The sequence below is a fragment of the Salvelinus alpinus genome, chromosome 13, assembly GCF_045679555.1.
Source record: "Salvelinus alpinus chromosome 13, SLU_Salpinus.1, whole genome shotgun sequence".
Taxonomy (NCBI): Eukaryota; Metazoa; Chordata; class Actinopteri; order Salmoniformes; family Salmonidae; genus Salvelinus; species Salvelinus alpinus.
Window position 1 is genome coordinate 15,778,413 of NC_092098.1, and position 13,389 is coordinate 15,791,801.

General features: G+C 40.2%; 1 protein-coding gene across 2 annotated transcripts; it reads left to right on the plus strand.

Moving 5' to 3' along the window:
• Positions 1 to 811: 811 nt before the first annotated feature.
• On the plus strand, positions 812 to 9,400 carry LOC139537187 (T-box transcription factor TBX2b-like). 2 transcript variants are annotated; one of them, XM_071338213.1, is made up of 7 exons: positions 812 to 1,697; positions 2,441 to 2,708; positions 4,114 to 4,260; positions 5,342 to 5,418; positions 5,579 to 5,763; positions 6,683 to 7,284; positions 7,882 to 9,400. In XM_071338213.1, the coding sequence occupies exons 1-7, from the start codon at positions 1,336 to 1,338 to the stop codon at positions 8,314 to 8,316; spliced, it is 2,076 nt and encodes a 691-aa protein (XP_071194314.1). In that variant the 5' UTR covers positions 812 to 1,335; the 3' UTR covers positions 8,317 to 9,400. The 2 variants fall into 2 exon arrangements, with proteins under 2 accessions (XP_071194314.1, XP_071194315.1); XM_071338214.1 differs by having other exon boundaries at positions 814 to 1,697; positions 5,591 to 5,763.
• Positions 9,401 to 13,389: the final 3,989 nt, after the last annotated feature.

Here is a 13,389-nt window from a genome sequence, read left to right on the forward strand (position 1 = left end):
GGATTGAATTACTCCTGATAACTCCTCAAAGATATAAGCCCTCTTCGCCTCAGCTCGGTTTAAACTGGATGTGTCTCTCCAAGACAACAAGCTCTCTCACCGCTTCAAATCGCTCTTTTTCTGTGCTTCGATATAGGCTATGAATCCATGAAACAAATGTGTTTATTTGTAAGTTGTAGGCTACATGTATTTGCTGTTAAATAATCAATGTGTTGCTAGTGAAAGGCACATATCAATAGCATAGTTATAAATATGTTGTTTATGAATATTAATATAGCCTATTACAACGTTATAAAAGTGCAACAGCGCATCAAAACACGCCATAAAGTAGGCTCAATAGTCTACTTTTTAAAACACAACCAAATTGTAGGCCAGGTAGCAAGGCATTGTAGTAGCCTAGCAGCCGTCTGTTTACCAGCCAGCGCAGAGACATTCGCTTCGATGCTAAATGTGTTGTAGGGATAATAGCTGTTGTTTTATTTAAAAACTCATTCATAAGTAGCCCTATGAATGCCATGTTTTCAAATCAGGTTTTACTGACCGAATAATTTCAACCCAGTCGAGATTTGCGATAGGATGTATAGGCTATAGGCTAGTCCCCCCACGGTGTGAAAGCTGCACGAAACGACTAAGCAGTCGGAGGATCCGTCCTCTTCACCGGCCGTGCAGCAAAAGCCAGCCCTGGTGCTCGATTCGAAGTTTGGGGGAGGGATTTCCAGATCTTTACTATGTCATTGGTTAATATTTTATTCTGTTGACATGTTTTCTTACTGCTAATGCTTCCGACACCTTTTAGCCCCCACCCCTCCTTACGGATCTTGGCCGAAGCTGTCAAAACCACGCCTATAGAGCTCCACAATTGGTCCGGAAAGCGTAAAATCGGCAATCAAGTAGGCTTGGTTCATTAGTGTCGGGATCCAGGGAGGAGAGACATGTTAGACAGTCACAATACCACGGTGGTCAGAGCAAGACCTTTCAATTCGAACTCCCTATCCGAGTAAAGAGTGATTTTCTTTTTCCGAAAGTTACTTGGGTGAATAAGAAGCGAAGCCCAGCTCTACTCTCGAGGTGTCGATGCCGTCTCTTCGACGGATATTATCACCGTGCTGTGTGGGAACCGAGCATCAGGAGTAGCAGTACACTCATTTCCTCCCTCGGTCTGTTAGAGACGTCTGGGACATATTCGCTCTTGGTTGAGCACGCGAAACTACTTTTATATTTCTGCTCGATTTACGAAGACATCTGTCTTTTGGATACACACACCAATAGGCTACGTCTACTGAGGGTGGACATAAATAGCGTATAATCATTCTATATCAATTTTTGAATGCACCGATGAGAGATCCAGTTTATACAGGGACTGCCATGGCTTATCACCCTTTCCACGCTCACCGGCCGACCGACTTTCCTATGTCAGCCTTCCTTGCAGCTGCACAGCCTTCCTTTTTCCCTGGACTGACGTTATCTCACGGCGCTCTCACCAAACCTCTATCAGGCCATGCTTTATCTGGAGCCGCGGAAGCGGGACTCCACGCGGCGTTGGGTCATCACCATCAAGCGGCTCACCTCCGCTCCCTCAAGAGCTTGGAGCCGGAGGAAGAGGTGGAGGACGACCCCAAAGTCAACCTGGAGGCCAAGGATTTATGGGACCAATTTCACAAAATAGGAACCGAGATGGTTATTACGAAATCAGGAAGGTAAAGACATGCTTCCGTTTATTTTGGCTACTGTTATGCGTGCATATTATAGGCAATGTTATGTGCACTGCTGAGTAAGTTTATTTTATTAGGAAATTGTTATAATTTAATCACTCATAGTGATAGTCATACTTGATCAAGTAATAGAAATCCAGAAGGCGGTGTCGCTGGTGCTGCCAGAGGCTTTCAAATATTTATGAGAGATTTGCAGGTTCCTAGGCTACTGCATTAGTAGCCAACTATTGTCTCCAAAAACACAGATCTATATTTACATTGCACCCCTAATTATCGAAATATGACTGTTTATGAAAGTATGGCTATTGAGTGATTTCGGATAAGCATAGGCTACTGTTCACACATTATAGGAATAGGCCTAACACGAGAATAAGAAACTAATGAACAAATTCAATCAATCAGACAATGCATGTGTCGAAACAAGTGTTTTTGAAGATGAAAAGAGTACGTGGTGTGGTTAGGCTATGTAGGCGAACTTTTGTGCGGAATTCCAAGGCGTGCCCGTAGACATCTTGGTGTAGCCAACACCCCCTCGGATTTGTCAGTACTTTAGATAACCTTTATTTTCTTCTCAAAGTAACAATTAGAAATATAATGTGTTTACAGTTAGGTATAGTACAATCAACGTGCATAAAATCCTTTTTTTTTCTTTTCTTTTTTAATACCATGATTTTAAGCCAGATGATTGACAGGCCCAGTGTGTTCACTCTTGTTTTACTCTATTGCAGGAGGATGTTTCCCCCATTCAAAGTTCGTGTCAATGGGCTTGATAAGAAAGCCAAGTATATCCTCCTTATGGATATAGTCTCTGCTGACGACTGCCGATACAAGTTCCACAACTCGCGTTGGATGGTAGCTGGGAAAGCCGACCCGGAGATGCCCAAACGAATGTACATCCACCCGGACAGCCCTGCCACAGGGGAGCAGTGGATGGCGAAGCCTGTTGCATTTCATAAACTCAAGTTGACTAATAATATCTCCGACAAGCATGGATTTGTACGTCATTTCTTGATTTAATTTGATGATGCTTCGATTAAAGATGAATTTGCCTTTTGTGTAAAACTAACCCGGGCTATTGACAAGGGTTCAATGCCGATATTGCGGATATTCCTGCTATTTTGTAGACGCACATAATAAAGGTTTTTGAATTCTATGTAGGGCCTAGACCTAATTTAATTATTGTCCATATTATTATGAGGTCAATAGTAGGCATAGAATAATCTATATTTGTAATGTTTTTGGAGGCTATAACATCAGTTGATAAATGATTTAACCTTTATTGATAACCAACAGCAATGCAAAATTATGCATTAGAAAATCGCAAAAACATTGATAGGACAACAGTAACCCACCACGCATCTCCAAAATAGTTTTAAGGCTCAACAACAGTGGTTCAGATGTGATTTATTGTCTTTAAAAATATTTCATTCGTGGTATATTTTGGTGCGGAGCAGAGTGACAAAGTTTGCAGTTAAGTCAAGTAGCTAGAACCAGGTCAAAGACATAGGGCAGACTTGTTCTCTCTTGAATTGATTACGGTAGTGTTTCCTTTCAGTGCAATTTGGATAAAAATATTGCAAGTGGGGCGCTTTGAAATGGTAGCAGATACTCACCCAATACTTACATGCAAAAGCAGTAACAACCAAGTAGCCCAAATACTTCCCAATAGACTACTGTCTACGTCGCTGTATAGGCCAGTATTTTAAATATGATTTTAATACAGATTTGATTTGATGGTATATTTGAGAAACAGTAAGTCAGTTATTGTTGCCTGCTCTTTCCGTTTTTTTCATGTCTAATGCAGGTTATGACAAATCAAAGTAGGCAAAACGTTACAATAGCTGTTGATTTCATAACCATGTTTAGCCTACGCATGTATGAAGTCTTTGAAACATTTTCAAAGATGTTGCAAATCCTTCATAGGTTAATATTAATTGACAAGTGCAGTAAAACATTTGAGAAAAGTTTATATAAATGCATAATCCCACGTAACGGGTTTATATAGGCCTATACATGTAATAAGGCTAATGACAAGGCATAATCAGAATCGTTAGTTTCACATTAGAACCTGGATGTTAGGGGCTGTGCCCAAATGCAAAACATTCGGTCAGTCTGCATTGTCAGCATAAACGCTCGAAATAGTACACCAACTTTTGTAGTAGGCCTACATTTGTTATATTTCACTGTGGAGGAAATCATCGGCCTATACAAATTAATAATGCATTATTAACACAGTGTGTGTTTCGGTGGAATGTATAAGTTCCCTGCAATAACACAAGAAATACAAGTGCCAACAAATCAACGAAGTCATCATTGTTATTGTCCTCGTCATCTTACTTCAAACCAAAACGTGTATCAGCATGATCACCTTAACATATTTTCTGTTTCTTCGCATTCTCAGACTATCCTGAATTCGATGCATAAATACCAGCCCAGATTTCATATCGTGAGGGCCAACGACATTCTGAAGCTCCCTTACAGCACCTTCCGGACATATGTTTTTCCAGAGACAGATTTTATCGCTGTCACTGCATATCAGAATGACAAGGTAAGCTTTACCAGAAAATAATATGCAAAACGTCTATTTTAAATGTTAGAATATTGAATATTGACTGCTGGATGTGTAAACACTCTTGTGTATTCAAAAGTAGGCCTGTTCTATTTTTTTTTTTTACTTATGGTGTGTGTGTGTGTGTGTGTGTGTGTGTGTGTGTGTGTGTGTGTGTGTGTGTGTGTGTGTGTGTGTGTGTGTGTGTGTGTGTGTGTGTGTGTGTGTGTGTGTGTGTGTGTGTGTGTGTGTGTGTAAGTGTGTAAGTGTGTAACACACACACACATATATGCTGATAGTTGAACCTGAGGTGTCAGTTAACTTTCATGTGGAATGTTTTAGTCTCAATAACTTATTTTATATGCCTAATGTTGGCTATAGAAACCCCTTCCTGTTGATGTTAATTGGAGTACATGTTGAAGGCCTAGTGGGCTTGTTGGTATCATTAAATATATGGTACAGAATCACAATCGATTAGAAGGCACTTATCCTCACTATGTCCTTGGGCTACTGCATGGAGACTCCAACGTAGTTCTGAACAATCAAAGCATGCAATCCACTAACTCAAAGCATGAACACACACAGCTTCTAAAAACTCAAAAGGACAGACTAAAATTAATACATGAACGAATAGTATTGTTCCTAAATAAACAAGGCCGTGTATGTGTGCAATTAAAGTTTAAAAAGTAGCTTTCAATAAAAAGTAGCATTCAGTCTCTGAGAAAATGACATCAGCGTATGCTAATCGAAATGTTAGGTATAATACTTTACTTTAAGAAGAATAATGAATAATTGATAAGCTTTAGTAATTACACTTCATCAACAGAGATGCTTGTCTTGCCTCTAGAGCGAACGAGATAACAAGCACAGCAGTCCCCAGCACCATAACATTGCTATTGTTACAAATATTATTCCATCAATAAAGCTTATTGATGAATAATTTTGCTTATCATTGGCATCATTATTATTATTATTATTTGTATTATTGTTATTAGTGGTAGGCCAAGAATAGTACATTTGAAATACAGTTCAGTCTTTTCAGGATCCCATAGTTGATGCCATGCACTCTCGTTCTCTACAGATTACACAACTCAAAATTGATCACAACCCATTTGCTAAAGGGTTCAGAGACACGGGAAATGGACGACGGGAAAAGAGGTATATTATTTTATTCGATATTGAATTTAAAAAGATTAACCTGAAAATATGACCATAAATTGAAAATAATTGTCCCATTGGGATAAACAACAATCATTTGCAGACCGAGCATTATTGTGTAGTGATTTGATCAAAATACAGATGCATTAACTAATCTCAGTCCGGTCTGCAGGAAGCAGTTAACCCTTCCATCGCTGAGCATGTATGAGGACCGGGACCTTAAAGGGGACAGGGACTGTGCCGACTCAGATGACTCCTCCTTTGAACAAACCACCGGAGGGGACTCGGTTCATTCTCCACTGGGACATGTAACTAGTCCACTGAGGTTCAACCGAACCAGTCGAGGTAAGACTGCTCATAAAGCATTGTTTACATTACTTTTCGTGTCCACCAAATTGGTCATTTTGAAGATGCCAGTAATTAAGAATTGATAAACACAAAAGGGAACAAACCTGAAGGTTGTTATTATGTGTCATTAACCTGAGGATAATTGGGTGGTTTACAATTGGATAAGAGAGAAAAATAATATTGTTAGGAGAAAAGAAGAAGTGGGTAAATCTGTGCTTGCTATGTGCTCAGTTGTGACATTGGTTCAGAGTTAAGTAGAATGTATCAACGTGTGGTACAACATAAAATAATAATAAATAAATTAAAAGGAGAAACAATAGCAGACACGATGATTTCTTTACCCACAGTATACTATTGTACGTATCCATATCTCTGTAGAACAGGAAAGCTAGGCTTCATGCATCAGTGTAACTTGATCCAATGCGCCATCTACTGACAGGTCCATAAACATTCAGCCCCTTGATTACTGTAGTATGGTTTTCACGTCATTATTCGATAGTTATGCATTCGATTATCAACCAAGCACTAAACGATGGCCTATAGTTCAACTGCGGAAGCTTTATAGAACGACTTTAAAACAAAATGTATGCCAATCTTACCAGCGAACCAAACGTTTTTACGAGCAGAAGGGAAGTGGTCAGGAAATTAATGTTAACACTAAATCACGACTCCTTCCTTCAAATAATATATAAAGTAAAGCCACGCATGTGCTGGTTGTGATATTAAATGGTTTTAGCATACTGGAAGCTATACATAGGCTAGACCTACACATCATAGCCTCTAGTTATGTTTGCTTTAATTGTGCAATAGGCTATGCAAAGCCTTTAGTTAGACTTGAGCGTTTTTAAATACATTCTATTATGGTGTATCATGAAATGGCGATATTTGAATGGAAGTTTGATATAATGTTTTACAGACGACAAGAACTGCACTGACAGTGATCAGGAGCTTGACCCACAAGAGGAGCGATCCATCGCAGCCAGCAGCCCCGGGCCTGAACCAACCTCTCCTCTCAGCCCAAAAGGCGATAACAGAGTGAGGGATAGGATTCTTCTGGAAAAAAAGAGCGACTACCTGGATTCAAGGAAAGAGAGTGACTCTGTGTTCAGTATTCGAAATCTTGAAAAGGACAAGATAGATCATAAGCACCGCAAAGAGACGGAACCTACAAAGAACGACACGGATAGTGGGGGCATCAGTGGGGTGAAAGATGGGTTTTCTCCTTTGATGGTACAGACGGAGAGCCCAGCACACTTTAGCGCGAGTCACCTGCAGAGTCTGGCCTTTTCTGGTTTGCACAGTCAACAGTTCTTTAACCCTTTGAATACGGGACAAATGTTGTTCCACCCCGGACAGTTTGCGATGGCACCAGGGGCATTCTCCACCATGGGTATGGGGCATCTGTTGACATCTGTTTCTGGAGCGAATGGCCTGGAAAACGGAAGCCTCTCCTCTCAAAGCGCGGGCTGTCATAGTCACTTCCCGTTCCACCTGTCACAGCACATGCTAGCATCTCAGGTAAAAAGTTTACTTATACTCTAACTAATGTCAACAGACAAGCATGCATGACAGCAGCAATGCATGCAGGCCTAATAATAATAATGTCTTCCCAACAACGAATTACACCACAATAGATATAGCTGAGGAACACTTCATATTTCTATCAGTTTTCCTGCACAAACTTCTGCAACTGAAGCGTCTTTTTAGCATCACTTTCAATTGCATTCATAATAAATCATTTCAGTATATTTAATGTAGATGTATGACTTTATAAAGAATGAATAAAGCCGCCTATATTGGGTTATTCCAAACCAAATTGGGACTTTGTGGATGCCTTTTTTGACTTTATTGAGAACATAATATATATATATTTTTTATTATGGATAGACATAGGCCTACTTGTGTAATGATAGTAGATTATATTATTTTAATAGTCTGTAGGCTACAGTTGTCGATTAAACAGAGACAGAGAGACAACAATGTAACTCTAAAAGGTTTTCAGAGTAAATGTTCTACAAAAACCATCCATGCATATCGAAGAAGTATGACAGGCCTGGAATTCTGTCTTTATAGCATTTGTGTATGTATAATAACGCCATCATTTTTGGAACACAGGGAATTTCGATGCCACCTTTTGGAGGACTGTTCCCGTATCCATACACCTACATGGCAGCTGCAGCTGCTGCGGCCTCGGCCCTCCCCGCCTGCACCGCAGCCTCCACATTGGGCAGAAACCCTTTCCTCACCACCTCCCGACCACGGCTGCGATTCAACCCTTATCAGATACCCACATCTATTCCTTCAAGCACAAACCTGCTCACCACAGGGCTGCCGGGCAGCATCAACGCACCATCCGACCTGTCCAAATCAGGCAGCAGAGAAACAAGTCCTGTATCTGAGCACCACAGCCACAAAGCGGCCAGCCAGAGGACGGCATCCCCCAAAACATCTAAGAAGGATTCCACTAACGAACTGCAAAATATACAGAGGCTGGTCAGAGGACTGGAACAACCCAGAGAAATGTCTCCTGCCATTGACGCTCCAAAGTGACCAAAACCACCTGTTCATTCAAGGTATATTTGACATGATTCTGTCGGGCTATATACACAGTTGTTCTGAGAGTGAGATGGATGGATATGGGCTGACGAGGTGAATTCATCAAATTACATACTATTGGTGATATAGATTCATTTTTTTACGTCAGTGTAGGCTGCCGCATGTGTATGGAGAGCATCTCGGCCCCTGAAGGAGGAACGGAGGATGAACAGAGGATGTTGGGGCTGTTCACTAGGCTATTGATAAGGATAAAGCTACACCCCAAAAATACATTACAATAGATTTCAAAAGGGATGGAAAGGAGACACAGTTAAACTGGTTTCTGAAGCTGTTTTGGAAAGACATTTGTAACTCGCAACATGAAACATTAATCTGATTTAATTATTTATGTTTCCAAGAAAAGCAATTCTGTAAATATACTGTAAGGATAAAATAATACGCAACTTGTTATTAATTTATTCAAATCTGTACATTGGCGTGTATATACTACTTAGATTTCAACTTGTTGCATTTATAATTTCCCCATTTACATGGAAATATATTGTACATGAACACTATTTAGCGTTTGTTGTTAACCGAATGAGTTTCAAATGCTTGTGATGCATTGCTGTTTATCCTGCCAGTGAGATGAAATACGAAGGAAATGCGTACCACCTGCATACCCTTTCCGGTCCATGCTATCCGGGATCCTTGGGACGTCCCTACCCCATTGAAGTTGCATTTTAAAATGGTTAAGGTAAGGATTAGGGTCAGGGTAAGGGTAATGGTTAAGGTTAAGGTAAGGGTATGGGTTAAGGTTAGGGTATGAGTTAAGGTTAGGGTTAGTGTTAGGGTTAGGGTTAGGGCCGTCCCAAGGATTTCGGATGCTGTTGATGAAACATTGTTTTGCGATACAATGCGCAGCACTGTGCATTTGGCAGGGAAAACTCAGGTTTCTTTTTCTCCAGCACTGAAGACTACCTCGTCAGAGGTAGCTCAATTTGTATCTTTTGTGCTGGTTTATTCGGGTAAATTCATATGCATTAATATGCTTTTGTTGAGCTCCTCACACTTTAAATAAAAATGAATGTGTCGTTCAGGTGATGTTTTGTATCAGTTACTTCATTGTCTTCGTTTATTGATAAGCTTGCCTTGTTACGTACATGTTTGGGAATTAAAGGCTTGATAAAAAAGAAAAACGTAATGCCTTACAGGCTTTATTCCTTGATAATAAGAGCAAATATTATTTTTCTTGCAACAGTTTCTGCATGTTCAATAGTGTTGACACCTATAGCTTTAACGTCAAAGCAAACTTTTGACAAACTATGGAGTTTAGGTGGGTTATAACAGGTCTAAGAGTGGAATTAGTTCGTTTAAACAATATTTGTACTTTTTGGAAGAATTCAAAATATATGTATATTTTATTCTTTCAAACCAGGTCCTTCCTTTAATGGCCAATATGTTCATGTATGTTTAACAGTAGGTTCAAACGTAGCCTAGGTTTCAGTTGGTTTGACATGACAAGTTTGACCAAAATCAAAGTTGTAATCCGTAATTACTATAAAGAAAAAGTACAACTTTTAATATTTTGTCTTTAATATTGTGATGGGTGTATCGAATCAATAATACATCTTAAAATGTATCATAATATTCAATATGACCTACCAATAACATTTTCTCGAACCTTTTGTTGAAACCCAACATTGCAAAAAATAAATTGTGTTCTGCCCCCTGCCGTCGTTGATTAAATAGTACACCCTCAGCATCAAAATAACTGAGGTCTTTACAAATGTATGGCTAAATAGTGAAATCCAATAGCTCTTAAAAACGAGTATATCATAGGCCTATATGTCCAGCCTGGTCTCGTCTACACCTGAGTCCAGATTGATCTGTCAGTACATTTCACTCCGGATGTGATCTGTCAGTACATCTCACTCCGGATGCACCCAACCATAGCCTAAATAAACATTTTAATTCTAGCCTAGCTCAATGTTAGCCTACACTACAAAAACATTGTTGGATACGAAATGTTATCACAAAATCACATAAATAATAAAATGTACATCATTTTTCTAGGTTTTTCATTATTCCCTCACCTTCATTTCGAAATATTTTTTTATCAAACCTAGTGCATAATTGTTTATTTAAGTTTTTGAGTTTCTGCCTTTTGCATTGTATTATTAGGGCCATATCTGTAATTGTTTATTCCCTATTGGCTGTATAGTGAACATATTAGTTAGGCTGTCCAGTTATTTTAAAAGTATTCTAAACTTCTATTACACACAAACAACCTATTTAGTCGTTCCTATTTCCAGAGTGAAAACTGTAGCCTACAAATTAGAAGTCAATATCATTCAATATATTGGAAATTGATATTCAAAGGTGATGTTTATGTTCAAATAGGCTTAACGTTGCAACGCACCACTTTCTTGTTTGTCTGTAGCCTAAGACATAAAAAAAGCAAAAATGTTGCAAGCAAGTTGACGAATGTGAAAATAATCATATACTGTCATTAGCCTGATCTTAAAACGGTATGTGTGACAGAGAGAGGGAGAGTTAACGGAAATGGCACCGTCTTGTGAAGGGGTTTTAAGCGTCGTGGCAGGGTGTTTCGCGGGGAATGGGACTTTGGAATCCTTGCAACCCAGCAGCAGACAGTCCTTTGTCCAGGCACCGGCGCCTGTCGCCTGCCTGCCGGCCCCACAACCTCTACACACCCGCGCACGAAGACTGACTAGGACCTCAGTGCCACAGCTCCTAATTAGTGAGCCCTGTCGCCTTTATTCTACAAGGATAATCACAGAACTCATTTTAGTTAGCGCCCATTGTTGCCCTACATTCTGTTATTTCGCAATTAACTGAGCGAGAATCCCCCTCCTCTCGACCCCAAGTCCTGAGGAGGAAAACTGTTTGTCATAAACATTTAGTCAATGCCTGGTCAGTTAGTGCCTCATCCAAACCTTAAAATGAGTAAAGGGTAAATTTGGGTCTCATGATCATAGGGGGGAAAAATTCAAAGCGTTATTCTGACCCTGCCACAGGCGTAATCTTGATACATGAACCCTTGCTCATATCTTAATTGGGTTTTTAGTTCTCATATACAGTGCATTTGGAAAGTATTCAGACCCCTTGATTACAGCCTTATTCTAAAATGGATGTAATGTTTTTCCCCCACAACAATCTGCACACGTCCCCCCATAAAGACAAAGCAAAAACAGGTTTTTAGAAATGTTAGCAAATGTAGAAAAAATCCTGAAATATAACATTTAAATAAGTATTCAGACCCTTTACTCAGTACTTTGTTGAAACACCTTTGGCAGCGATTACAGCCTCGAGTCTTCTTGGGTATGACACTACAAGCTTGGCACACCTGTATTTGGGGAGTTTCTCCCATTCTTCTCTGCAGATCCTCTCAAGCTCTGTGAGGTTGGATGGGGAGCGTTGCTGCACAGCTATTTTCAGGTCTCTCTATAGATGTTCGATCGGTTCAAGTCCGGGCTCTGGCTTGGCCACTCAAGGACATTCAGAGACTTGTCCTGAAGCCACTCCTGAGTTGTGTGCTTAGGGTCGTTGTCCTGTTGGAAGGTGAACCTTCGCCCCAGTCTGAGGTCCTGAGTGCTCTGGAGCAGGTTTTCATCAAGGATCTCTCTGTATTTTGCTCCGTTCATCTTTCCCTCGATCCTGGCTAGTCTCCCAGTCCCTGCCGCTGAAAAACATTGCCACAGCACAATGCTGCCACCACCACGCTTCACTGTAGGGATGGTGCCAGGTTTTCTCCAGACGTGACACTTGGCATTCAGGCCAAAGAGTTCAATCTTGGTTTCATCAGACCAGAGAATCCTCAGTTTGGCCCTAGGAAGAGTATCGGTGGTTCCAAACTTCTTCCATTTAAGAATGATGGAGGCCATTGTGCTCTTGGGGACCTTCAATGCTGCAGACATTTTTTGGTACCCTTCCCCAGATCTGTGCCTCGACACAATCCTGTCTCGGAGCTCTACAAGTCCTTCGACCTCGTGGCTTGGTTTTTGCTCTGACATGCATTATTCACTGCAGGACCTTATATAGACAGGTGTGTGCATATCCAAATCATGTCCAGTCAATTCAATTTACCACAGGTGGACTCCAATCAAGTTGTAGAAACATCTCAAGGATGATCAATTGAAACAGGATGCACCTGAGCTCAATTTCGTCTCACAGCAAAGGCTCTGAATACCTATGTAAATGAGGTATTTCTGTTTTTTGTTTTTTTTATACATTTACAAACATTTCTAAAAGCATATTTCATTTTGTCATTATGGGGTATTGTGTGTAGATTGATGATGAACACAAATTATTTCATGCATTTTAGAATAAGGTTGTAAGGTCACAAAATGTGGAAAAAGTCAAGGGATCTGAATACTTTCCGAATGCACTGTATATGCAAATTGATTTGCTCTCCTGACTATTGAACATTGTTTTATTCTTTCAACGACATGGATTTTTAAAATTCTGCAGACAATGAAAAGGTTTATCTAGACCTAACCCAATATTGGACTAAAGAAGCCGAACGTTAGGCTTACTCCTTAAAGTCCACGGACCTCACATGTTATATTGCAGTGACAACATGTTTGTTGCGTCCGTCTTCTGTTTACACACATGTGTTCGGAGATGCAGATAGCTATATACACTGAACAAAAATATAAAAGCAACATGTAAAGTGTTGGTCCCATGTTTCATGAGCTGAAATGAGAGATGTCAGAAATTGTCCATACGCATGAAAAGCTTATTTCTGTCAAATTTTGTGCACAAAGTTGTTTACATCCCTGTTAGTGAGCATTTCTCCTTTGCCAAGATAATCCATCCACCTGACAGGCGTGTCATATCAAGAAGCTGATTAAAAAGCAATAAAAGGCCACTCTAAAATGTACAGTTTTGTCACACAACACAATGCCACAGATATCGGAAGTTTTGAGGGAGCGTGCAATTGGCATGCCTCCAACGTAGTTGTAGATCATTTGGCAGTACATCCAACCGGCCTCACAACCGCAAACCACGTGTAACCACGTCAGCCTAGGACATCCACATCCGGCTTCTTCACCTGCGGGATCG

What these genes read in the sequence shown, in the direction of transcription:
- LOC139537187 (XM_071338213.1), top strand. Translation starts at nt 1,336, where the DNA reads ATGAGAGATCCAGTTTATACAGGGACTGCCATGGCTTATCACCCTTTC. An exon ending in GTTATTACGAAATCAGGAAG is followed by an intron (nt 1,698 to 2,440) that starts GTAAAGACATGC and finishes ACTCTATTGCAG; the next exon opens with GAGGATGTTTCCCCCATTCA. An exon ending in AGCACATGCTAGCATCTCAG is followed by an intron (nt 7,285 to 7,881) that starts GTAAAAAGTTTA and finishes TTTGGAACACAG; the next exon opens with GGAATTTCGATGCCACCTTT.